Below are 27,394 nucleotides of genomic sequence, written 5' to 3' on the forward strand. Positions count from 1 at the left end.
GCCCGCCATAGAAACCTCGGCCGAGGGGTAGATCAGTCTTTCCACCTGCTAGCCACTTGGCCACTACGTGACAAAAGGTGAAGTCTATAAATACTCAACCTTCATTGAGGATGGGATCCAATCCAGAAATACACAACTTAACCTAAATACACTATTCATCCGGTATAATCTTCCTTATCTCTCTACAATATATTCCTAGCCAATTAGCATACAACATATACATTTAAGTTTACTGACTTGGGCGTCGGAGTGAGTACGCTTGGCACAAAGCCAAGCCCTCAGTTCGTTCATTGTTGCAGGAGAGGCCGAGAGGAACGAATAAGACCAAAGGAGAATCTAACTCAAGACATCATTCTACAAGCCACGGGTGGTAACGATACTTGCTCTGGAATTACACCCGGAACAATTGGCGCCGTCTGTGGGGAGACGACACTAGAAGCTAGTCACATTCATTCCCAAAACAAAAAAAAACAACAAAAACCCACCCAAAAAGCTAAGAAGATGTCAAAAGAACAAGAGGTGTTCGTAACCGACGAGCCCCTCCACCCAGATGATACCTTCAACAAGTCCGAGTCATACTGACCCCTCGCCGGCGGAGTAATCCAACCGAAGTTCGGGATGCCAATAACACCAGATGCGACGCTGCCCACCAACCAAGTCACCCTCATGGGACATGTGGTCGACGTGGCATTGCTAAAGCAAATCCTGGACCTCATCGGTAGGACGTCGACTCACACTGTCACACCGACAAGAGCGGCGGGACCCGTCCGGAGACCCGGGGCCCGAACGTGACTCCAAGAGACTTGAACGGAGCATCGGAAGAGGTTGGCCCTGTTGAAACACCGGAGGAACCCGAGAATGCGCGGTGATGGACATAAGTCCGACCGCACTCGCGGGGACCGCGTCACCACAAAGCAGCCACGAGGCCCACTCCGGAGGAATGAAAGAAGTCCGACCCATCAGAGTCGGAGAAGAAGAAGCCCGACTCGCCAGAGTCAGGAAAGGAGTCCCTCCCGCTACGAGGAGAGGAGTCGGGCTAGGAATGCGAGGAGCCGATCGCCACGTGTCGTCCGGCATGTGATCAGACAGCCCCTCAGCGCCTACGTCCTAGAAGTCCAGGTGCCAACTAAGCTCAAGTTGCCACCCATATCATACAAAGGGGAGGGTGATCCAGCCGACCACGCTGAGGCTTTCGAGTCTCACATGTCAGTATGGGAGCAGCCCGATGAAGTATGGTGCCGAGTCTTCCCAACGACATTGAATGGGATGGCTCAAAGTTGGTACAAGGGGCTCCCCGACGGCTCGGTGTACTACTACGCCGACCTAAGGGACGCCTTTCTATCCCAGTACTCTTGCAACAAGAGGAGGGCCGTGGAGACATCGGACCTCCTAACTATCAAACAAGAAGGGGGCGAGTCTCTGCGAAGCTACATGAAGAGGTTCGACGGAAAGGTCCAACAGATTCGGGAGATTAATCCGGCGGCGGCCTTGCGGCTGATGAAAGGCCTCCCAAGGGGAGATTTGAAAAATGAGCTCATCAAGTGCGGAGGCCTGGGCTTGATGCCGCCGGGAAGAAGGCTGACCAAGCCATCAAGGTAGAAGACTATCACAAGACGTGGCTAGGCCCGAGCGAGGCCGAGCACTCGGAAAAGAAGAGCCGCCAGGAGGACAACCCGCAGGAAAGACGCCGTGACAACCACGGGTCACGGTCCGAAGAAAGACGCCGTGACAACCACGGGTCACGATCCGAAGAAAGACGCCGTGACAACAATAGGTCACGGCCTGACAAATCTGCCAGGAAACAGGACTCGGCGGGCGCCGGGTGGAGTTCGGGAACGTACCACCAGAGGCGGTATAACGATAAAACCCCTCTCGTCGTATCAGCCGCCAAGTCTTCGCCCGAGCAAAAGCGAGGGCCGAGAAGTGGGAGAGACCCCAAAACCAAAGAGTGACGGTGACACGAGCCAAGATCGTGAGTACCACGGCCACACCGCCATCTAACCAACGATCGCCGCATCGAAGAATGCCATTGAAGAGCTAATCGAGAAAGGGAGCCTCGGCAAGTACGTTGCCAAAAGCCAAAAGACCGACGCCGGCAGTTCAGAGAAGAAATCCGTCTTCGAACGGATAGGAGTGATCCACGTTGTCATCGGGGGCCACGAGAACGGAGGGTCCGCTCATGGGTACAAACGACACCTGAACGAGCTCTATCAGGCCATCAACTTTGTGCCCAACACAGCCACCCCCTCTTCCAACATCCCCGACATAACTATCGGAAGAAAGGACTACGAAGGAGTCATCGCTCCTCACAGCGACCCACTTGTAGTCAATTTGGACATATCCAACCACCTGGTCAAAAGGTGCCTGATTGACACAGGCGCATACACGAATGTCATGTTCAGGGAGTGCTTCCTCAGCCTCGGCCTGAAGGTCAAGGATTTAAGCCCCTGCACCAACCCGCTATACAGTTTCTCTGGGGCCGGACTGGTACCACTGGGATCAATCAGACTCCCGGTAACGTTCGGCGAAAGGAATGCGGCCAAGAATGTCCTAGCTGAGTTCGTGGTCATCGACGGCTCATCCGCCTACAACGTTCTCATAGGCCGCGTCACTCTGAGCGAGGCTGACGCAGTGATGTCCATCCGGGCCCTAACATTGATGTACGTCTCGGACCGGGGGGAAGCGCATAAGCTCGTCTCCAAAGACGAGAATGACGAGGTGGTGAACGCCCGGATAGCGCCGAGAGGATGCAACATGCAATCCCTTAAGGTGGCAAAGAAATCGGAGAAAGGGAAAGGTCTATCCTTACAACAGGAGAGCGACCTCATGGATATAACTAGCGTCTAACGGGAGGTACGCCTTCAACGGGCCATTAGGACGCCGGAAAATCTCGGGAATACTCCATGTAACGTCGGAGGTGTCCAAAATAGCTGTGGGCGCCCCGGCGCATGTTTTTACCTAAATGAAAAATCATCCAAGTCTTCCATCAGAATGTACGCTCTTCCCATAATCACTAGGAAGGAGCAGACGCCGACTCACACTGTCATATCGACAAGAGCGGGAGTCTCCTTCAAGAAATGTGCACCGTCGCAGATCACTCCAAGTAGTAGACGCCACGGCGAGTCACCCCAAGAGGTGTGACGCGTCGCAGTCACTCCAAGTAGTAGACGCCACGGGAGTCTCCTTCAAGAAACAGGCACCGTCGCAGTCACTCCAAGTAGTAGACGCCACGGCAGCCACCCCAAGAGGTGTGACGCGTCGTCGCGATCACTCCAAGTAGTAGACGCCACGGGAGTCTCCTTCAAGACATGGGCACCGTCGCAGTCACTCCAAGTAGTAGACGCCACGGCAGTCACCCCAAGAGGTGTGACGCCGTCGCAGTCACTCCAAGTAGTAGACGCCACGGGAGTCTCCTTCAAGAAACAGGCACCGTCGCAGTCACTCCAAGTAGTAGACGCCACGGGAGTCTCCTTCAAGAAACAGGCACCGTCGCAGTCACTCCAAGTAGTAGACGCCACGGCAGTCACCCCAAGAGGTGTGACGCCGTCGCAGTCACTCCAAGTAGTAGACGCCACGGGAGTCTCCTTCAAGAAACAGGCACCGTCGCAGTCACTCCAAGTAGTAGACGCCACGGCAGTCACCCCAAGAGGTGTGACGCCGTCGCAGATACTCCAAGTAGTAGACGCCACGGAGTCTCCTTCAAGAAACAGCACCGTCGCATCACTCCAAGTAGTAGACGCCACGGCAGTCACCCCAAGAGGTGTGACGCCGTCGCGATCACCCAAGTAGTAGACGCCACGGCACGACGACTCACACTGTCGCACCGACAAGAGCGGCATGCACCCTAAGGAAGCGCAGACAACTGCGACGGTTATAACCAGCGCAGCGGTTAATACTCGCTGAAACGATCAAGATGCCTTGGAAGCGTTAACACAATTGAGACACGCACTCTAAACTGCCTCGGCCAAGCCGAGGCGGGAACATAAGAGACTCAATTAATAACGGAAAGAGACAACCCGGACAAAGACGGAGACGCTAAAAGGACAGTCGAAGCTCGAATACTAGCACAAGGAAAATAAGTGAAGTAAAAACGAACTCTTATTAAATATATTCAACGAATCACGAGAAATTACAAGGATAAGCCAAAAGACCAAAAATTACAAATGCTATCCCCCTATGTCCGTTGTTGCTCGCCATCGCAGCGGCAAATGCACTTTCCTCGATGAGTACCCAAAGGCGGCTCCCTTAGCGGCCTCGGCTTCGAGCCTCGGCTTTAGCCTCGCGGCCTCGGCCGCCTTTGCCCGCTTGGCTTCCTCTTGGGCCTCCTTAGCCTTCTCGGCCAGAGCGCCTTCTCGGCGCCGCCTCCTTCTCTCGCCTTCGCCCTCACCGCCTCTTTAGCCTTCTCCGCCACGGCTTGCTCCTTGGCTTCGAGCTTGTCATCAAGCGACTTGTCATATCTGTCCCACGGAAAGGAACCATCAAGAGGGAAGAGCTCCTCAATCACTTCCCTAGCAGCTCCTTCGGCTAAATCCCGAATTCAAGCACACATGTTAGGGAGCATGACGGTTTGGAGCATCTCAATGTCCTTATCCTTTTGCCTAATGACGGCATCTCTGATCCGAACCACCTCGCCCTGGGCCTTAAACAGGTCCCCTGGATTCATTCCTCTGCTTGAGGTAGAGGTCGGCGTGCCTCTGAACGAGTGTACACTTCTCCGGCAACTTAGCGATTCAGTGCCGCTGTGCCTCGGCCTTGGCTCTCTCAAAGAAGGACCTCTTTCTCAACGTCCGCTGAGTTTTCTTTCGCCGAGAGCGCCCTCTCGGCCCTCTCCCCTAAGCCTCGCTCATTGAGAAGATCCTGCTTGGCCTTCGCGGCCACCCTCTTAGTGGCGTTTAGCTCCAAGGTGGATTGAGCCACGACCTTCTCTCGCTCTACGATACGAGCACGGTAAGACTGTTCCACCTCGCCACTCTTTGATCGCTCCGTGCCTTCATCTATGAGTCGGGAGAAGGAAACCTTCCGGGATGAAGGGACGGTGGCGACATTTTTATCCAGAGCTGGGGAAGGAAACCTTCCGGGATGAAGAGTTCACGGTGACGTGTTGATCACCGGCCCGCACAGAGCTCCCCTCCACTGCTTTGCCCAACAGAGCGGCGGACGACCGAGGCCGATCTACAAAATTTAAAGCAAGCATAAGTATCGACATACGCAGACATGCCGAAGCGCCTAAAGGAAAGCTAAATCTAAAGCCACGAAAAGAACAATACCGTGCTTGGCACTCTTGGCGAAACGCGCGTCTCTCGTCGGCAGCAGAATCAACGGTCGCGGTATAGGCCGTCTGTTTTCTTTTACGGACGAGGGGCGAGCCCTCCTCCTCGTCGGAGTCATCCCCGTTGGAGATACAAATGACCTCCACCGTCTCCTTCTGAACAGGGGGGATGGAAGGCGGGGCCGGTGTCGACGCCACCACCGCCGAAGACTTCGTTTTGCGCGTATGACGCGACACGTTACTAACAACCTTCGCCTGGGTCTCCACCGCACTCAAGCACCAGCCGCTCTATGAGATCGATCGGCGACCTCCTCGCGGTCATTGGGGAGAGCTTTGGGATGTAAGTTAGCAACGGTTTTATCTTTGTTCAGCCCCATTCTCCGGAGGATATCCTCAGACAGGTCCGGTCCAAAATGGCCTGCGAAGGAAACGAAGCAACAGTTAAGTAGAAGAGATAAATCAAAGTTTAAAGACACAACGAGAACAGTGATGGGCCTCACACCGACCCCACTCACCCTGCGCTAGGGCCGGTATGAGGCCGACATGGCAACGCGGCTCATCCTGAAGAATGATCTGCGTTGGAGGAATCCATCTTTTCGGCAGCCCACCCTTGTCTACCTCAAAAAGCCGCATTGCCAACCTCTCGTCCTCCGAGAGAAGAACCCTGCCAGCATCCATTTTGAGTTTCTTCCGGAGACCCATCCGTCATGCTCCGCCTTAGTCTCACACCGCAAGTTAACTTGATCTTTGAAAGGAGCGGGGAAGCGGATAGTCGTTCGGCACCTTAACGTATACCCACCGACCCTGCCAGCCCTTGCAAGAGAAAGTTTGTCGTGATAATATAGCCTTTCTCCGTGTGCACGCTGAACCACCGGCGCGGAGAGAATGACGGTGGAGGTAGTGAAGTCGGCGAAATAAGTTCACCGTTGGGGCCTCCCCTTGAAGAGACAAAGCGGACAAACCCGATTATGGTCCTCATGGCCTTGGTGCAATTGGCAACGGCAACGCGTTCATGGCCTTAAGGATGGCCACAACGTACCCATTCGGCGGAAATCGGAGCCCAAACTCCAAATGTCGCATATATACGCCGGTGTGGCCCGGTGGAGGGCAACAGACAGCCTGGCCCTCCTCCGGGATAACGATTTCGTAGCCCTCACCGAAGAAGAAATGTTTCTCGAAAAATATCTCACGGAACAATGGGCTAACTTATGGGTCAAATACGGTCAAGACGGACTTTACAAGCAAGGCCGTGATCCATAACGTACTTCCTCACGTTGTTAGGGACGAGCCTCCTCGGCATCGTCACCAAAATCTTCTGCGTCATCATCGACATCGAATCATCCTCCCACTCCTCCGAATTCGAGGATCGACCTCGGGAGAAGGTGACCTACGGTCCGGCTTACTAGGCCGGCGTCGGCGAGAAGACATGTTTACAATGAAATTACAAAATTAAAAATTGGAAAGTTTGTTTGTTTACCTTGAAGAAAACGCTCGCCGGAGTAACAACTATGGAAATTAGAAGACAAAGAAACCCTTGGAAGTTTAGAGAGAAGGAAATTTTGGAGAATGAAATTGGTGGCCAATTTTTGAACAATTGCCCTATTTATAGGGAAAAGCCCATGAAGCAGGACCAATCAAAAACGAGCCCATGAAGCGTCAACCAATCAGCGTACGGACACGTGTCGGACATGCAACCACGGGATGTCAATCGTTACAACAGTTGTGTCAATCAATGCAACGGTGACCAGAAAACGTCTTCAACACGCCTATTCAAATCTCTCCGCCTATTCACCTTCCTCAACAAATTCCCATGCACCTTTTCTCCGCCGGCCACGTGATCGACCAAGTTAGACACCACCGGCCGGGAAGCGATCATAAATAACAAGCGAGTCTCAACCTCGGTCTCGGCCAGCGTCCTTTCTTTTCCACATCGGATGCCCAAAACACATCCATGTGGAGGGGGATAAGGTACGGCCTAAGAAGGACTAGGCGAGAGCGGAAGAAGCCGCCCACGAAGGAGCCGTGCGGGAAAATTTTCTACAAACTACTTGCGCGAGAATATACGCTCGGACGTACATCGAATCCCATACCACGGCATAGACTACGCATTGGGGGCAAATTGATGGGGCATATTCGCACCGCTGACCAAGTCAACATATTGAGCAAGGTCAAAGATGTCCACAAGCAAGTCAACGACCTAGACGCCCTGGCCGATGAGAATCATCGGCCGGTCGGCCGGGTCTCGGCATGACAACCTTCCAGTAGGGACACATACCGCGTACTCACATCAAGACCCCTCGGCGGTGAGTCGGCAGGGCCCGCCGCCCGCCATAGAAACCTCGGCCGAGGGGGTAGATCGTCTTTCCACTGCTAGCCACTTGGCCACTACGTGACAAAGGTGAAGTCTATAAATACTCAACCTTCATTGAGGATGGGATCCAATCCAGAAATACACAACTTAACCTAAATACACTATTCATCCGGTATAATCTTCCTTATCTCTCTACAATATATTCCTAGCCAATTAGCATACAACATATACATTTAAGTTTACTGACTTGGGCGTCGGAGTGAGTACGCTTGGCACAAAGCCAAGCCCTCAGTTCGTTCATTGTTGCAGGAGAGGCCGAGAGGAACGAATAAGACCAAAGGAGAATCTAACTCAAGACATCATTCTACAAGCCACGGGTGGTAACGATACTTGCTCTGGAATTACACCCGGAACAGGCTCATCCTTGTAATTTCTTGTGATTCGTTGAATATATTTAATAAGAGTTCGTTTTTACTTCACTTCTTTTCCTTGCGCTAGTATTCGAGCTTCGACTGTCCTTTTAGCGTCTCCGTCTTTGTCCGGGTTGTCTCCTTCCGTTATTAATTGAGTATCTCTTATGTTCCCGTCTCGGCTTGGCCGAGGCAGTCTAGAGTGCGTGTCTCAATTGTGTTAACGCTTCCAAGGCATCTTGATCGTTTCAGCGAGTATCAACCGCGCTGGTTATAACCGTCGCAGTGTCTGCTTCCCTAGGGTGCATGCCGCTCTTGTCGGTATGACAGTGTGAGACGTCGTCTGCTGTGGCGTCTACTACTTGGAGTGACTGCGACGGTGCCCGTTTCTTGAAGGAGACTCCCGTGGCGTCTAGTACTTGGAGGATCTGCGACGACGGCGTCACACCTGCGGGGGTGATCGCCGTGGCGTCTACTACTTGGAGTGACTGCGACGGTGCCTGTTTCTTGACGGAGACTCCCGTGGCGTCTACTACTTGGAGGATCTGCGACGGTGCCTGTTTCTTGACGGAGACTCCGTGGCGTCTACTACTTGGAGGATGCGACGGCGTCACACCTCTTGGGGTGACTGCCGTGGCGTCTACTACTTGGAGTGACTGCGACGGTGCCTGTTTCTTGAAGGAGACTCCCGTGGCGTCTACTACTTGGAGTGACTGCGACGGCGTCACACCTCTGGGGGTGACTGTCGTGGCGTCTACTACTTGGAGTGACTGCGACGGTGAACGAACTGAGGGCTTGGCTTTGTGCCAAGCGTACCCACTCCGACGCCCAAGTCAGTAAACTTAGATGTATAAGTTGTATGCTAATTGGCTAGGAATATATTGTAGAGAGATAAGGAAGATTATACCAGATGAATAGTGTATTTAGGTCAAGTTGTGTATTTCTGGATTGGATCCTTTCCTCAATGAAGGTTGAGGAGTATTTATAGACTTCACCTTTTGTCACGTAGTGGCCAAGTGGCTAGCAGGTGGAAAGATCGATCTACCCCTCGGCCGAGGGACCTATGGTGGCCGGCGGGCGCTGGTGACCCGCCGCCGAGGGGTCTTGGATATGAGTACGTGGATATGTGTCCCATTTGGCGGGTTGTCGTGCCGGGACCTATGTTGGCAGCCGATGGGCGGCATCGGCTAAGGCTGTCTAAGTCGTTGACTTCTTTGTGGACATCTTTGACCTTGCTCAATATGTTGACTTGGTCACGGTGCGAGAATATGCCCCATCAATTTGCCCCAGCGTAGTCTATGCCGTGGTATGGGCTTCGATGTACGTCCGAGCGTATATTCTGCGCAAGTAGTTTGTAGAAAATTTTCTGCCGACGGCTTCTTCTGCGGCGGCTTCTTCGCTCTTCGCCTAGTCTTTCTTAGGCCGTACCATATCCCCCTCCACATGGATGTGTATTGGGCATCCGATGTGGAAAAGAAAGGGACGCCGGCCGAGACCGAGGTTGATCTGCACGGTTATTTTTGATTGCCCCCGGCCGGCGGTGTCTAGCTTGGTTGATTATGTGGCCGGCGGAGAACAGATGCTTGGGAATTTGTTGAGGAAGGTGAATAGGCGGAGAGATTTGAATAGGCGTGTTGAAGACGTTTGGTCACTGTTGCATTGATTGACACAATTGTTGCAACGATTGACATCCCGTGGTTGCATGTCCGACACGTGTCCGCATCGATTGGTTGACGCTTCATGGGGTCATTTTTCGATTGGTCTGCTTCATGGGCTTTTCCCTATAAATAGGGCAATTGCTCCGAAAAATTGGCCACCAATTTCATTCTCCAAAATTTCCTTCTCTCTAAACTTCCAAGGGTTTCTTTGTCTTCTAATTTCCAGAGTTGTTACTCCGTGAGCGTTTTCTTCAAGGTAAACAAACAAACTTTCCAATTTTTAATTTTGTAAGTTCATTGTAAACATGTCTTCGCCGACGTAGGGCCTAGTAAGTCGGGCCCTAGGTCTCCTTCTCCCGAAGTCGATCCTCGGATTCTGGAGGAATGGGAGGATGATTCTGATGTCGATGATGACGCGGACGATTTTGGTGATGATGCTAAGGAGGCTCGTCCTAATAACGTGAGGAAGTACGTTATGGATCACGGCCTCGCTTGTAAAGTCCGTCTTGACTGTACTTGGACCCATAAGTTAGCCCGCTGTTCCGGTGAGATATTTTTCGAGAAACATTTCTTCTTCGGTGAGGGCTACGAAATCGTTATCCCGAGGAGGAGGGTCGTCGTTGTCTGTTGCCCTCCACCGGGCCACACCGGCGTATATATGCGACATTTGGAGTTTGGGCTCCGGTTTCCGCTGAATGGGTATGTTGTGGCCATCCTCAAGGCCATGAACGTTGTCGTTGCCCAACTGCACCCGTTGGCTATGAGGACCATAATCGGGTTTGTCTGGCTTTGTCTCTTCAAGGGGGAGGCCCCAACGGTGAACTAATGAGTTAAATTGGTTATTAAAAATCTCATTTTACGATAAATTTGTCTGAAACAGCCGTGTAAGTATTTGTGGGCTTAGATAAAACTAATGAGTTCACGAGTGAGGCTCGGCGGATCTTGAAGTAAACGGTAGAGGGGGCAAGATTTAAACTACTAACTACATGTTTGATTATTTAAGGCTCTAGTGCTCTACCATTGATTTAAAGGAGTCGGATGACAATTTTACACTGATATAAGAAAAACCAGCGGGGCGGATGACAATTTTACACTAACATATGAACAATCAGTTGGGGTCGGACCTCTTCCCGACATAAATAAGGTCTCCACTGCTTTTGACATCAAAAATAAGAAATGAAAGATGGGTGAATTGGACCACACACGAGTCATAATCCCACATGCATATGGAAAATGACTTACAAAAGGTTACCATAAATGAAAATAATACACACCAAAATAAAAATAGATAATTATTGGTCGGATCGAAAAGAGTAATTTCATAACTGTAATTTCAGCTAGTCTTCCTTGACGGATATATCCGTCACAAGCTTGTAACGGGTCAAGTATTACTCATGTGGATAGATAAGACAAAACATATTGTTATTCCCTAAGCACTCTGTTTTTGTCTTATCTACCTCACATAGTTACATGGGTAATACTTGACTCGTTACAAGCTTACGACGGATATGTCCGTCACAAATGAGAATTTGTGTTGTAATTTTACGTGAAAAAAAATCTTGACTTACATCGAAAGAGGGCACGGTAAGTCGATAACATCACCTATTTACCTATTCAGAGTGTGTGATTGGACCTCATTATCCACATGTGCAATCTCCAGTCAAGTCACATACTCTATTCTAGTCAAAGTCCTCCAAATTAAACCCATAGAATCAAGACTCAAGAGCAACTGGTGATTGAAAAACTCATACATGTCCATTATACTAAAAAAATAAGAGAAGTTTAAAAAAAATTCGTCTAAATGAATTTTTCTATAATTGTAACAGCAAGTCTTGCTATAGACGGATATATCCGCTATATCCGTCTATAGCAACAGACGGGTCAAATACTCTTAAAGTGGTGATATTTTTGGGCCCCATTACGCAAGTTGTTGTTTGTCTTATACGTAATGTGGAATGTTATTTGGCACGTTTTTAGTTATAGACGGATATGTACCATCTATAATGAGATTTTGTGTAATTGTAAAACTCCACTAAACCAAATACATTATTCAGATAGAGTCCAGAACAAAAAATCATAAAATTGGGTCGTGAAGCAAAATATTTCATACATCGGCCCAATACAAAGCCCAGATTAAACAAGACCAAAGTAAACAAACAAGGCCCAACAAGCATTAATCCAGAGAATATAAATCGTTGCAATGAAAATGGGAAGATAACAGCCAACGGCCGCAGAATTCAGGGGTACTCATTAACCGGTCCAGAACAGAAAATCATACTGAATTGAAATCGGATACCAAACCAAATCAAAACGGATACTAATGAAATGGAAACCAGTAGGATACGCATGCCATTGAAGAACTCAGAATTCAAAATCCCAAAAAAAAATTGCAGCAACATAAAGAACAATAGAAATCAACTTACTACGATTAATATTGATTAGAAAACAATATTCCAGAAATTTTTACATCAATTTCAACTTCCAAAACACACTTCTAACATACGCAGGTACTTCTAAACTAAAGCCAAAAAGAGCTAATTTTCCCAGCTTCCCCAAATACAACATAAAACCCTAAAACTCCTGAGAAGCGGAACCAATCTCGGCTTTGTCGCTTGCAGACTTGCCAGCCTTCTTGTTAAGAAGAACACTGTGAATATTGGGAAGAACACCGCCGCTAGCAATGGTGACTGCACCAAGAAGCTTGCTTAGTTCCTCATCATTCCTGATTGCTAGCTGAATGTGTCTTGGGATTATTCTGGTCTTCTTGTTATCTCTCGCCGCATTTCCAGCCAATTCCAATACCTGTTTATTCACAATCAATCACAATAATCAACACCAATTTCAATCACAAAAATTAACACCAATTTAATTGAACGGAAGAAGTAAGTACCTCAGCAGCAAGGTATTCAAGTACAGCAGAGAGGTAAACAGGAGAACCGGACCCGAGACGCTGAGCATACCTCCCTTTCTTCAAATACCTAGCAATCCTACCAACAGGGAACTGTAATCCAGCTTTAGCAGACCGAGTAACCGACTTTTCTCCGCCCTTAACCCGGCCTCTTCCTCCAGTGGCACCGGTCTTCTTCGTTGTTCCGTCTTTGCCAGCCATTTGTTAAGATGAATTTGAGAGAATGGTGTTTGAGAATATGAGAAGGATTGGAATGTAGATTTGTGAGGGTGGTGTTGGTGTTGATGAAATGTGAAGGGGGTGGTGTTGGGGTTTTATATGGAATGAAGGTGGGATTTGATTGGTTGAAGGCGAGATACACGGATTGCCAGCGTGGCGAAATGGGAGTTTTGAAATTGGTGAATTTTTGAATTGACGCGCCTATGTGTGTTTTCGTATTTTCGGCTTTTTCGGTTTGAATTTTGGCGCCAATTGAAATTGAAAAACACTACGAGGGTACTACCGTACTAGGTCCGTGCTTAATTTCTTTGGGATAACTTAAGTCAACAATTAAACTTAGTTCAAACTTTAGATCCTTCTAATTCATTATAAACGGTCTACGATGCAATTTGGTAATTTGTTTGGAGAGTAGTAGTCCAAAAATTAATCTTCATCGTGACAATTCAAGTTTAATATAGCTGTATTTTATATATCCTCATAATATTACATAAGTTTCAAGCATGCATGTATGGAGTATATTATAAGAGCAATATTTGATGTTTTTGTAAACAAAATATTTCAAGAATTATAATGGATAATTCGACCACACACAATTAATAAATGGTATTAAATCTCAACTATCGATGACACAAAATTTAACGCGGTTGATCAATTTAGATACATCCTTGCAAAAGTCACATTCAATATTTACAATCTCTGATGAAATTTACAATAAAAGTAGTATGTACAAAATAATTACCACTCTTATTAGTTGATAGGCCACCGTTAATAGACTCGCGGAGCCAAGTGCTAGGAGATATCATAGAGATGTCACTCAGTTCCTCGCTAATATTATAGAAGGCTAGCTATGTGAAGGGCTTGTAGGCTCAATTAACCTGGAGAAAAGACACACATAGTCTACAACATACGAGGAAATACAGTTATTAACTTATAAATCCTCAAATACAAGTAAGTAAACACTTTTTTATAATATCCACTATTTCTCTACAATTTAGAAAACGTTAGACATCAGACAAGGTTCCTCGGACACCTTGGAGGTCGTGCTTGTCGCTTATGGATGTTGACTAGGGTCAAGACTCTATAGGAGCACCGACGGAGACCAATCGATGTAGAGGACAACCTCTCATATCTGTCTTGCTGGCATACAACTAATTACGTATTCGTTGTATTTAGATTGTTTGGTTGTTTTAACCGAAACATTAGTTTTTATTACTTTTATTAAACAAAAACTTGGTAGAGACACAACCTTACTAAGTTATTGAGATACTACTACTTACTAGTATACCAATCATCCGTACTCTTTAAGTATTTTTGTTGTAACCTTTTAATTATACATCGTGACTCACGATAATTATTTTTGTTACTTGTTTCCATTACAATCATATTTGTTTTATCATATTTTGTAACCAATTTTATTATACGTATCCATTTTATTATTTTTAGTGGTACCTGATTGTATATTATACGTATCCATTTTATTATTTTTAGTATCGTTGTTTTAACATCGGTGGTTGTGCGAGTGACTGAGGTGGTGGTATTTCATTGGGTGGTGGTGGTGGGTGTGGAGTGAGGTGGGGGGGCTCATGGCGAGATGGGTGGTGATTCGTGATGTTGTGGTGGTTAGGGAAGAGGGGAGGTTGTTAGCGGTGACTGGTAAAAAGTATTGGATTATGGTTTTAGGTTTGATTTTTCAATCTAACATAGACATAATTGAAGTTATTAAATAATTGATTTCAAACTAAAGTGATATGTTTTTTAAGCATTAATTTAAAAAGAATTATCTATCTTATCACCATAAACCCTTTTAGCAAATTCCAGAATTATAAGGGCAACAAATTGATATATGTAAAAAAGTTGTGTGATTGCTCCACTGTCACTGATGATTTACAACGTCAACGGAAGGGACGTAGTTCTGTTTTATAAGTTTATGATGATGATATTTATAATCTTTGCAGTCATTTTAGCATGTAATGTTTTCTTGGGTTCGTATAAACTTTGGCGTGGTCGCTCATGGGCTTATTGGCGCCAGTGTGATTGCTCCAACCCCGCTAACCCCTTTGGCCGTTGGCCAAAAATTTAACTTAAGCCTGACCTATATTCGATCCAAGCCCGTTTTTAATCACTTCTAGATAAGAGGATAAGTAAAATCACGAATGTTGATAAGTTGATAACGTGGGAGACATATTTGTGACTCTTTGAACGAGACTATCGGACGTTAGACTAACTTGTATGGGTAATATTTATCAAATATGACTCGTATTTGCCTCATGTTCAATTAGGTTTTAGTGAAAGTATACTCGAGATTCTTATTGGTGCCAGTGTAACAGTTATACTTGACAATGACGTGTAGTTGATGACGTTATATCCTAACTCGTCTAGGCGAAAACCACAACCGCTGCCTCGAGATCATGACTAGGTAGTTCGTTTCATTAACCTTCATAAGACATAAAGTGTTAGCTACGCTCATACTGTATGTACCTAGGGAGTGTTTGGTTAGGTGGTATGGAATGGATTTAATCCACGCAAAGGTTTTATTAAGATATTTTGGAATGGAGTTCCATACTTGATGAATTATAACTTCATTGCAACCTCTTGGAATCACGTACTCCCTCCCACCCAATATTTAAGCTCTATTCCCATACTTAATTATTATCACACATTCCATGCTTGATGAATTATAACTTCATTGCAACCTCTTGGAATCACGTACTCCCTCCCACCCAATATTTAAGCTATATTCCCACCCAATATTTAAGCTATATTCCCATACTTTATTATTATCGTACATTCCATGCCTGATGAATTATAACTTCAGTGCAACCTCTTGAAATCACATACTCCCTCCCACCCAATATTTAAGCTCTATTCCCATACTTTATTATTATCACACATTCCATGATTGATGAATTATAACTTCAGTGCAGCCTCTTGGAATCACGTACTCCTTCCCACCCAATATTTAAGCCCTATTCCCATACTTTATTAATTATCATACATTCCATGCTTGATAAATTATAACTTCATTGCAACCTCTTTGATTCACGTACTCCCTCCCACCCAATATTTAAGCTTTATTCCCATACTTTATTATTATCACACATTCCATGCTTGATGAATTATAACTTCATTGCAACCTCTTTAATCACGTTCTCCCTCCCACCCAATATTTAAGCTCTATTCCCACACTTGATTATTATCATACATTCCATGCTTGAACCAAACAACTACAAATAAGTACGGGGTTCTAAATCTAAACCTGAATGACATATATTCCTATGTTTTGAACTAATCGGCCTTAGTTTTCCTTTGCAAAAGTTTGGCAAATGGCAATAAGACCCTTATCACTAACACCAGCCCTATATCCTAAATCAATATGCCCTGTGGAAGCTAATTCGTTGGGCATGAGTAACATTCGTGTTACATAGTCCGACAAAGTCATTTTACTTTATTAGTAACTAAAAAAACGACACAAATTGTTCTGTATACTCGCACTCACTCTTTAAGTAAAACACAATAAGGCTTGTAAACACTATGACTCGCTTGCTGAAAATACTAATTCATTCGATGTATAAATTAGAGGTATTTATGAGCGAAATGACCCATTGAACCTGCCTAATCCGTCCCACAAAAAAAGCGAGCTTGAACACAACATTTTAAAAAACTCGCAAAAGCTTGGCCCACGAAGTTGTCTCAAACCCACTTACTCTTTGTTTGCGGGCAACCTCTCGCACTTGCTCCGACCCATGTCTGACCCAAGCACGCGTATCAACTCTAATGTAAACAAGGTAGACGCAACTGATTGACACTAAAATGAACTTGTAATGTCGTAACAGTCGTATCTCATTCGAAAACCCGTTTTTCCAATAATCCTAAACAAAGACGTTGACAAATACTCGATCATTAAATTGTTCATATTTTTCGAGATGATCGAAGAGACAATGACTTTTAGTATATTTCTTTATGCCTAACTATGTACAATGATTTAGAAAAAAGTCGTCATACTACCAATCGGTTATTATAAAAACCACTTTGATGTAATCATGCACTCCATTTTGATGTAATCATGCACTCCATTCTCGGTAGATAGCTTTAAAAAACCCTCACATATCATTACTTAATCTAATTCTAAGTACCTGTTAATAAAACAAAGTCTCCTACTAGGACATCATCGTATAAACAAATTAATGTTCACAAGACAGATATACCTCTTAAATAACAAGACGGTTCAAATAAATGAATGAGACGAAAAACATAATGTTTAGGAAATGATAAAGCTTTTGTCGCATCCACTTATATTCCTTCTGTCCCGGTCAATAGTTATCTATTTTCATTTTAGGGTGTATCATTTTCATTTTTGGTAACCTTTTGTGTACCATTTTACATGTTCATGTGGGGTTAAGTGATTTGTGTGATCCAAATTCACCCATACTTGTTTCCTTAATCTCTGTGCAAAAAACAATAAATAACTATTGATCGAGACAGAAGGAGTATGAATTAATATTTGACCCGTTTTACACTTAAGACATATATATATGTCTGTCTTAAGGGAAACCAGCAACATCGTATAAGGTAGTACGAGACCTGTCAAAACTGACCCGACTTGATTGACCAGACTCATATACGACCCGCCAGACACTCGAACATGACCCATAACTCAAATTAGCCCAAAGTTATTTGGATCGCTATCCAAATGCTTATTGTTATAAGCTACTTGAAATGATCAACCCGACTTAATAATAATAGTGCCGAAAATAACCCAAACCTGAAATGACCAACCTGATCTTAATGCAGTTGACTTGTTTACCCGGTCGGGGTAGTACAAAGAATCGCCCCCGTCGCGTAGACCCCGCGTTTGGTAACGTCATTGTTGTACTAAAATAATACTGTTAAAAGTACAAGTGGGACGTCATTCATGTTAACCTAATATTATCATCACTAACCAACAATAATTTTGATTAATTAAAAATTAAAAAATGATGATGAACAAAACAACAATAAATACTTGGGTACTTAAATAATCACTGAGTTTGTGCTATAACCGTATTAATCAATTGAGATTGATTGATTGATAGAAAGTTGGGACCAATGCAAAGTCCAGATTCTGCAAATTATCCTCAAAGGAATCCGACCCGTGTATTTCCCTTTTTCTTCTTCTTCTTAATTAATCATATTTAATGTTGTTTTTCATCATTTTTTGATTTGGGTATCTTGTAAAAGTTAGAAAGTTTAAGTCTTTTGAGTTCGAATGATGATTCATGTTAGCCGAGCCCAAATCATTTCGGACCCCAAATCATTTTGGGACTGAGGCTTTGTTGTAAGAAAGTTTGAAGTCTTTGGTATTAGTTTATTGGATTTAATTCTTGAATTTAAGGGTTTTTGATGGTCAATGGCTTCTATTTGAATGTAGTAATCAGGATCTATTTTGTTAGTTTGGATTCATTTTGTTATCAAAGTGATTATTGACTAACCTACAAGCGTAAAACGGGTTATTTTTGTAACTACTCTTCTGCTAATTTGGATCAGGAAACTTGTTGGTTGTAATTGATTGATTAAGGAGGGATTGCCTTTATTTTTTTGCTTGTTATGAACAACATGGGAAGCTTGTGTTTTTGATTAATTTTGGATTTGGATTAGTTGCTAAGCTTACTGGATGGCTTGTAGATTGTGATGAAAATATTTGATTATAGTTGCCAGGCTTGTGTTTTTTTCCTTATTGTTTATCCTGATTTGGCGTTTTTCTGGTTGGGTTAGTTAGTATAAACGAAAGTCAACGCCTCTTATGGTTTTATGTGGTCATTAGCCTTTTATTGGCGCGACCTAATTTGAGATTTTCAGTATAAACCGTACATGACTTAGGATTAAGTTCTATGGTTTGCCTGTATTGTAAATTGAACAGCGACTAAGTGGTTGTTTCAATTTATTCGATATGTCTATCAGCGAGCACACCAATCTGATTGCTTCTGCATCAAATTTAGCCCTTAATTTCCTACTGCCTGAATGATCAATGTACCATGAGTCCCATCACCACAATTCGACCCCTTCTCTGGTTGCGTTTCAAGTTTTTACAACTGCTCGTAGCTGTCTTCGAGGGTATAGTTTTGTCCAAACTAAAGTCATATGTGCTAATGTGCAAATGTTTATTAGGAGGTCATGATTCAGGGCTGTTAATTGGATGTCTTAAAATGAATTTGTGGCACAAATCATACATAAATTGATAAAATTAAGAACTAGTTCCTATATCCACTCCTTTTCTTGCCAACATGTTTCGTACTCGTTGGGACAAACAAAGCTTAGCTGGAAGACCTTCATTCCTTTTCCTAGGATTTTCGATTCCCATGTAAGTTATGTCAGTTTGAGGCTTAAACTTCATCTACTCGTCACTTGTTTTTCATAGGGCCTGTGTTGGGGCTCTCACTCTATGGTTTTCCTTGACGTTACCTTGATTGAGTACTGTCTCTGTCCGTAAAAGCTTGTCAAATTATCTCTGTCATCTAGCAAAGTACTTCAAACAAAACTCAAGCCTTTAATGCATTTAAATTGTTGAGAGAAACTTGCGATGATATCTCCTTAATCCTAGGTTTTTATCATTTTTTGCACTTGACAATGTTTCAATAAGAAGGAATTGGACTTGTATGATGATATTTAATTTCCCGAGAATATTGTTTTTCCGGAGATCTACTATTGTTTGGTTTGGAATATGATGGAACAAAAAGGAAAATGACCCATTGAGCTGTCTGTAAAAGCCTTCCTGAGTTTAAGGCGCTGGAGCCTGGGGTTACATTAATGTTGTTGGGAGATCTTGTGGTATTTCATTGTTCAGTTGCCTTGTAGAGTTAAGGTGATGCATGCTATTGTATCTTGCTGAAAAGTTCCTAATTCCTTTGATGCATGGCCTTGCAGTTTTCATGGATAACTATCTCAAGGAACCTATTATTAGCATGTCAAAGTGTTGGTGTTGTTTATGGGGACATGAGCACATCGCCACTATATGTTTATACAAGCGCATTTAAGGGGAATCGAAAGAATTATCTGACTGAGGATGTAGTGTTTGGCGCATTTTCGTTGATTTTCTGGACTATCACTCTAATTCCGTTGCTGAAGTATGTCTTTATTGTATTAAGTGCAGATGATAATGGGGAAGGTTGGCTGCTATCATTATCTTCAAATTGAATTATTTCACTTTATTAACTTGATTTATTTTACAGAGCTTTTTGTATGTAATCGTTTTAGGCGGAACATTCGCTCTTTACTCCCTGCTCTGCAGACATGCAAAATTGAGCTTACTCCCAAATCAACAAGCTGCTGATGAGGAGCTGTCTACGTATAAGTATGGCCACTCAGGGTCAATTGCTTCTACTTCTCCATTAAAGCGATTCCTTGAGAAACACAAGAAGCTGCGGACAGCCTTATTATTATTGGTGTTGTTTGGTGCAAGCATGGTCATTGGTGATGGTGTGCTGACACCTGCTATTTCAGGTGCTTCCGATAAAGCTTAGCTTGCTTGTATCTTTTTTCCAGTATTTAAATTTTTGTTGTTGTTTCAGATGGTACTAAAAATTTAAACACCAGAGTTACTAAAATTGCGAAATTGAACTAATGGCAAGTGAATGAGTTCAGAGAATTGCGTTCTTAGTTTCCCTTATCTGAATATTCACAGAATTAACACCACCTGAGTTGCAACATCCCAAAAATTCAAATGTACTCGGTTTTACCTCTCTCAGTGTTATGTCAGACCCATGATGAGAAACTCCACTTCACATTATATAAGAAGAGAAGACAGTTACCATTACTCCATTAGCATATAATTGTTATTGTGTTTATTAATCACAATCACGAGTTTCAGGTATTTAAAGTTTTTGATCTTAGTTTGATCAGCTGTTCACCCCTTGTCGGCCTTGTGTAATATATCTCATCAAGTGGACTGCATGATTCAATTTTTTTTGTTTCTATTCACAATGAATGTCTTTGGTAGACATGGTGCTTTAGATGCTGACAGTCTGTCAGCTGATGGATTCCTATCCAGGGATCAAGTCCTGTTCCTGTAATGTTTTCCTATGACTTATCGGGATGGGGGTAATTGTTACGGGATAATAAAGCTTAGAACAAGAAGAAAATGGAGGAATGTGGTGGTAATGGAGGGTGGAAATGAGGAACAGAGGGTGACGATTATCTTATATCAAAGGGGTAATAGTTACCGACCTTCACGTGGGGTTATATTACCTTTTTTTTTGTAAGTAACATAGTATATAGATTAAAGGACACCAACGACGAACATAAACAAAAAGACACCAAGGGTTGACACCGATGTACAAAAGGATAGCAAGAACATGAAGATTTCATATTATCAAGAGCAATCTTATCTATAAATAGAACATGACTCCACACTATCCACCTATATAATAACCTTGAAAAACGAAGCTGAAGATGTTGACATGTAGAAACAATGTCATAAAAAATACGATGATTCCCTTTTTTTCTACCCTCGATGTCACTAGTTTCTTCTTCGTCCCCTTTGTTTTGAGTTCCATCACCCTGATGGCATTTACCCCCATCCCAAGTGAGCCCATATGGATTATGGGTTGATGTTATTTGCGGTCTTTCGCCAACCTCCTGGTCCGCTGGTCCTATCCCATGGTTTCCTGGTGAAAAATGTTGTACTTACTGTTCTATGAATCGAAATTACTTAACCTAGGCTTTAATTTATACTATAGCTGTTAATGTTTTAGCCTTTGGTAACCACAATCACTGTAAGGTGCTCTACAATTTTTGGATTTTTCTTAGTGTACTCGACTCATCTTTAGTCGTCACAGATACTAGAACCTGTCAAAACTTATAAATTATGGTATTTATTAGGAAAGAACGCAACTTTTATCAAAATTTCATGGACATGTTAATAAATTGGCATTGTTGTTGACTAAATTTTTTTTGGTTTCTTTCCAGTTCTGTCATCTGTTTCAGGTCTTCGAGTTGCTGTACCAAATATTAAAGAGGGTTAGTCAACATTCATATCTTCTTTCCTGTCTCCGGGGTTTATTAAACATCTGTTCGTGAAATCTTGTTTGCTCAAAAGCTGAATGTCCCACAAATTTACCTATAATAGATTGTCTTTCTTAAAGAAATTGTGTATTGTGTTTTAGGCCAGCTTATGGTGATTGCCTGCGTCATATTGGTTGGCTTGTTTGCTTTGCAACACTGTGGCACCCACAAGGTGGCCTTCTTGTTCGCCCCCGTCGTCTTTATCTGGCTATTTTCAATTTTAGTAATTGGCCTGTACAACATAATTCATTGGAATCCCAAAATTTTACATGCACTTTCTCCCCACTATATTGTCCGATACTTCAAGGAAACGGGGAAAGATGGATGGATTTCTCTTGGTGGTATACTTCTTTGCATAACAGGTGCGTAAACCTTGCTTTCTATTATTTCTTTTTCAAACTGTCGACTTGTAGAACCTGTACTTCTTGTCATGGAATTTACCCTTCATATCAGTCTGGGAATACGTTGGTCTTGTTAGATGACCGCCAATGTTACCAGCATGTTCCTCTGTCATTACTAAAGAAATTAATCGCATCACTTGCTCCTATAAAATCTTATATCATTCCCAAAAGTTTCCTCTTTTCCCTTTGAACTCGATTGCACCATAGAAATATACTCCTTGTCCCATCATTTGTTTACCTTTTATATTCTTTGTGAGGGGTATTTTAATCAAAGGCAAACAAATGATTGGGACGGAGGGAGTATATGCGTCTGTCCATATTCGTGTACTCGAGTGCTCTCCTAATTAATTACTCCGTAGCAAACTTCTGTCAGCGTCTTAAATTTTAGGTGTTTATGCACCTTAACAAATTAATAGGTCATCATAGTTCCTCCTTTGTCACCACAAAACATTGTAACAAGCTCTTGGCTTCCGAATTATTTGACAATCTATATACTGCAATAGTGGTAAGGAGAATGTTGACCTCAATATATTTTTATTATTTGTGTTGTATTTAGGTATTAAATAAATAGAGCGTATGGTGTTAATATTTTTTTAACTAGATTTTGAAATTTCGCACAGGACCTCATAAATATCGCTCAAAGCTTATGAATGACTATTATGAAATTTGTATTCTTTTGAAACTATGAAAGTATTTTTCGCTACGAATCTAATCATTTAAGTTTTACACTCCGTACTATTTAGCTAAGTACTGTCACCTTTTTTTTTGTTAAGTTAAAGTTCAATCCACTTTCTTGAAAATTGAGACGTCTTATATTACGAGGAAAGTAAGATATAAACGTCAAGTATATTATATAATTCGACTACATTGAAGAGGTCGTGTATTTCTGGTTGCTGCTTTAGAATAATTGTTCGACTCCCACAATTTTCCATTTTTCCTGACTAATTGCAGGTACTGAAACTATGTTTGCCGATATCGGTCATTTTACAGCTTTCTCCGTGAGGGTATGTGATTCTTAGAAAGTTTAATGATGTCTGATGAGTTAATTGCCCTCTCTTCCTCTCCTTCCTCCTTACGCTACCTCCCATTACCTTTATCTCCACCCATAATCTAGGTAAAAAAAGAATATTTTTAAGGATAAACCATGTTAACAAGTCCCATATCATATTGGGATTAAGGGCTCTGATATAGTAACAATCCTATTTCAAGCAAACCCTTTCCCTTAGTTTGGATTGAGGGACGTGGTTGGAAAGGGAGGGGAACAAATCCCCTGTTTGGGGTAGGTAGTTTCAGAGGAGGGATCCATTGTACAATTAATTTGACCAATATATTCGCTACGAACCTATTTAGAATAATTCCCCTTTCCAAAAAAAAAGCTATTTAGAATAATTAATTTAACCAGTATTGTACAAATTTTTGCTTTTTCGTGCATAGTTTGGCGGATTCAAGAAACGATTTGTTCATCTCGAGTTCTCTGTGGGCTGTATCGAACCGAATTGGCCGATACATGTTATAAATTGGTCGTCTCGACCGTTTTCCCCCTTTTTTAGTTTACCGAATTCATCTCGCATTCTTGTGAATTGCGATATCTCGTATCTACGGCCTTCGATAGCGATACACTCCGGCAATACGAAGATGTATCACCCAAGATTTTTAAACCATGCACACTGTTGTATAAAAACAAAGCCTTAATGTTTCTGCCATCCCGGGTTCTTCACGGGACCTATCTGGTCGAGTAGGCCGGTAAATGTTATGAATCGGTGGTCTCGCCCGGATTTTCCCTATTTTAAATTTACCCGATACATATTGCAATATCTCATATCGATGGAGATTTTTATACTATATACAACAAAGCCTAAGGCCTTGTTTGGATGAGGGAACGGAGGGGGGAGGGAGGGATACAAAATCCCTTGTTTGGATAACAAATGGGGTAGCAGGGAAACATTTTTCCTCCTCCAAGTCTAATCAATATCCTTCCACCATAGGAATAATTTGGAGGGAAAACTCCACTTCTCCATTCCCCTCCCCTTCCCTTCCCTCTCTTTCAGACCTTTCCCTCCCCTCCATCCCCCTCCCCTTCCTTTTCCACCACTTTTGTTATCCAAACAAATCCTTAGTGCTTCTGTGTGTGCAAAGGATCTAACACTGGTTTTGCATCTGCAGCTTGCCTTCGCTTGCGTAGTATACCCTTGTCTTGTTGTACAATACATGGGCCAGGCTGCTTTTCTGTCTAAGAACTTAAACAGCATTGAATTCAGTTTCTATGACTCGATTCCTGGTCAGCTCTCTCATTACCATACAAAATAAGTTCCCATGCTTGTCATGTAGTATAGCAGGTAACATTCTTGTCATGGCTTTGTCTTGTCACACAGATCCTGTGTTTTGGCCTGTGTTTGTGATTGCCACCCTTGCTGCGATTGTTGGAAGTCAGGCTATCATCACTGCCACATTCTCTATTGTGAAACAATGTCACGCTCTTGGTTGCTTCCCACGCGTGAAAGTTGTGCACACCTCAAAACATATATATGGCCAAATATATATCCCAGAAATCAATTGGATCCTCATGATTCTAACTCTTTCAGTTACTATTGGTTTCCGCGACACCACATTGATTGGGCATGCTTATGGTAAGTTTTCATTGTTATTGGTTTCTCACATATCTTAAGTTCCCGTGTTTATATTCTTGTTTACAAGTATGCTCAATTTCATGGTATTCGAGATTCGAGATTTACTATGAAGTCATTCCAATAAGATAGAGATGTCGGCAATGGCTACAAGTAAAATAGTCACTGATGTCCAACAGTAATGAAATATATCTCATCTCACTACAGTAATGGGTTGCCCGAGTTATTCCAAGTGCTCATAAAGTTGGAAGCTTCATCATCACTGTTCTTTATGTATGCTGTAATGTCAGTAGGCTTCCCTGCTGTGTGCTCAGTCATCTTGATGAGCTTGCGTGCTGTAATCTGAGTCGCCTTCCCTGATTTTCATGATTATTTTGAGGCAGTCGGAACTTTCTAGTTTCTGGTTGAAGTAGGTGACTGTGTCTAGTCCTAACTGCAGGACAACAACAACAAAATTAACTACAAATTACCTAGGTGTCTAGAAGTGTCTGCAAATGTTGGCACAGGGCTCTCAAATGCATGCAGCCTTACTTGGTGTTCCTTTGTTGGTTAACACATAGGGATTCTAGGAGGACCCATAATGAAAATTGGCTACGAAAATAGCATCCGATGACTTCTACTCACAATAAAATGAAGCACAACCGGTTTAGCAAGCCATTTTTTTTTTATTTTTTTTTTTAATTATTATTATTATTATATATTGAGTCTTTGACTCCATTGAAAATGGAAACAAAGTCCTAGCAGAAGGACTTGACCAAAAGGTTCAAATTTTAGACTGCTTAACGAGGAATACAAAGATCAATTTAGTCTTGTGTTAGGTGTAGGAAGTGGCTCAAAATTCTCAATTAAGGAGTTGAGGGATGATTTAAAAGAGCAATCAACATTTCAAGGTTTGTTGTGGTTTACCCTTCGGATGAATGTTACTTATGGCCTGTTTTTTCCAGGTTTGGCTTGCATGTCGGTGTTACTCATCACATCTTGCCTCATGGCCCTTGTCATCACCTTTGTGTGGCAGAAAGGTTTTTTTGCTCTTCCATTTCTTCTATTCTTTGGTTTCATAGAAGGTATGTATTTGTCTTCAGCATTTACGAAGGTAGCCCAAGGGGGTTGGGTTCCCATTATGCTGTCCCTTGTTTTCATGCTTGTAATGTACGTCTGGCATTATGGGACCCGCAAGAAATACAACTTTGACTTGCACAACAAAGTCTCCTTGAAATGGATACTTGGCCTTGGTCCCAGCCTCGGAATAGTACGTGTGCCCGGTATTGGTCTTATCTACTCTGAACTCGCCACCGGAGTACCTGCTATCTTCTCCCATTTTGTGACCAACCTTCCTGCTTATCACAAAGTCTTGGTTTTTGTTTGTGTAAAGTCAGTTCCGGTCCCATATGTGTCTCCCGAAGAGCGCTTTCTCATTGGCCGTATCTGTCCTCGACCTTATCGCATGTACCGTTGTATAGTTAGATATGGGTATAAGGACACCCCTCGAGATGATGGGGAGTTCGAGAACTTACTTATCCAAAGCATAGCAGAGTTCATCCAAATGGAATCCGTAGAATCACGGTATTCCGGTTCCGATAGTTCCTCATTCGACGGTAGGATGGCCGTGATAAGCACTAGAGCGGCCGATGCAACCTCAAGCTTGATCATCTCCGAGCAAGATGAACACGACATTAATGAAATCACTCAATCAAGCAGATCGCTAACTCTTCAGAGTTTGCGATCAATATACGAGGATGAAAGTGTGGTCACCAGGAGACGGCGTGTAAGGTTTCAGGTACCACCAGGCCCGGCTATGGACCCTGCAGTGAGAGACGAGCTGGTGGACTTAGTCGAGGCAAAAGAAGCCGGAGTTGCATATATAATGGGGCATTCTTATGTGAAGGCAAGACGATCGTCGTCCTTCATGAAAAAACTTGCAATTGATATAGGATACTCTTTTCTGAGGAAGAATTGCAGAGGTCCTGCTGTGGCACTCAACATACCTCACATCAGCCTCATTGAAGTTGGCATGATATACTATGTGTAGGATTTTTCATGTATAACCTTTTTCTTTTTGTAAAATTCTCATTTAAGACGAATATATCCGTCTTATTGAAGTAGAAGGGGGCACAAAGTTGAAAATGTTGATCAATTGGTTACTCACAAATTGGGTAGTTATAACTTACAACTCCCCATTCTCTTATACGAGTATCTTTTTTGGGCATCTGTATAGTTTTAGGGTTTTCTTGCTTTGGGAAGATAATAGTTTATATACTTTTCTTTTGAATATGATAGAATAAAGTAAAACGATGTACTCCTTCTGTCTCGGTTATTTGTTGTCCTTTTTTATATTAGGGTGTCTCAGTCAGTTGTTGTCCTTTCTATTTTAGAAATTGGCCATTTTCTTGGCCTTTATGCCAAAACCAAAGGACAACAATTGGCCCGGAGGAAGGGAATACTAATTATTTGTAATTTTTCTATTATGATGTAGAAGTCAATCGATGATGTTGGTAATGTATTACTCCTTTATGAGGGTAATAGATTCAGGAGATAAATAATTACTCTTATACCAAACA

At 43.2% G+C, this 27,394-nt stretch overlaps 2 protein-coding genes across 4 annotated transcripts; one reads left to right on the top strand and one right to left on the bottom strand.

Annotated features, from left to right (window-relative positions):
* Window positions 1-12,056: 12,056 nt before the first annotated feature.
* On the bottom strand, window positions 12,057-12,838 carry LOC141622219 (histone H2AX-like). Its single transcript, XM_074438268.1, has 2 exons — window positions 12,539-12,838; window positions 12,057-12,450 (listed from the first exon to the last, which is right to left on the bottom strand). The coding sequence occupies exons 1-2, from the start codon at window positions 12,755-12,757 to the stop codon at window positions 12,220-12,222; spliced, it is 450 nt and encodes a 149-aa protein (XP_074294369.1). The 5' UTR covers window positions 12,758-12,838; the 3' UTR covers window positions 12,057-12,219.
* A 4,568-nt stretch (window positions 12,839-17,406) lies between these two features.
* LOC141622221 (potassium transporter 4-like) lies at window positions 17,407-27,165 on the top strand. 3 transcript variants are annotated; one of them, XM_074438269.1, is made up of 9 exons: window positions 17,407-17,908; window positions 19,676-19,916; window positions 20,006-20,251; window positions 21,716-21,766; window positions 21,913-22,173; window positions 23,164-23,216; window positions 24,376-24,490; window positions 24,585-24,839; window positions 25,781-27,165. In XM_074438269.1, exons 1-9 carry the CDS (start codon window positions 17,861-17,863, stop codon window positions 26,863-26,865), a joined length of 2,355 nt encoding a protein of 784 aa, XP_074294370.1. In that variant the 5' UTR covers window positions 17,407-17,860; the 3' UTR covers window positions 26,866-27,165. The 3 variants fall into 3 exon arrangements, with proteins under 3 accessions (XP_074294370.1, XP_074294371.1, XP_074294372.1); XM_074438270.1 differs by lacking the exon at window positions 17,407-17,908 and adding an exon at window positions 17,909-18,703 and having other exon boundaries at window positions 19,596-19,916; XM_074438271.1 differs by lacking the exon at window positions 17,407-17,908 and adding an exon at window positions 19,094-19,112.
* Window positions 27,166-27,394: the final 229 nt, after the last annotated feature.

Source organism: Silene latifolia, chromosome X, assembly GCF_048544455.1.
Source record: "Silene latifolia isolate original U9 population chromosome X, ASM4854445v1, whole genome shotgun sequence".
Classification (NCBI taxonomy): Eukaryota; Viridiplantae; Streptophyta; class Magnoliopsida; order Caryophyllales; family Caryophyllaceae; genus Silene; species Silene latifolia.

Coding starts and splice junctions, on each gene's coding strand:
- LOC141622219 (XM_074438268.1), bottom strand. CDS start 12,757: ATGGCTGGCAAAGACGGAACAACGAAGAAGACCGGTGCCACTGGAGGA. Junction 12,451..12,538: donor TTGAATACCTTGCTGCTGAG/GTACTTACTTCT, acceptor GTGAATAAACAG/GTATTGGAATTGGCTGGAAA.
- LOC141622221 (XM_074438269.1), top strand. CDS start 17,861: ATGCAAAGTCCAGATTCTGCAAATTATCCTCAAAGGAATCCGACCCGT. Junction 21,767..21,912: donor TGTACCAAATATTAAAGAGG/GTTAGTCAACAT, acceptor ATTGTGTTTTAG/GCCAGCTTATGGTGATTGCC. Junction 24,840..25,780: donor ATTGATTGGGCATGCTTATG/GTAAGTTTTCAT, acceptor TGTTTTTTCCAG/GTTTGGCTTGCATGTCGGTG.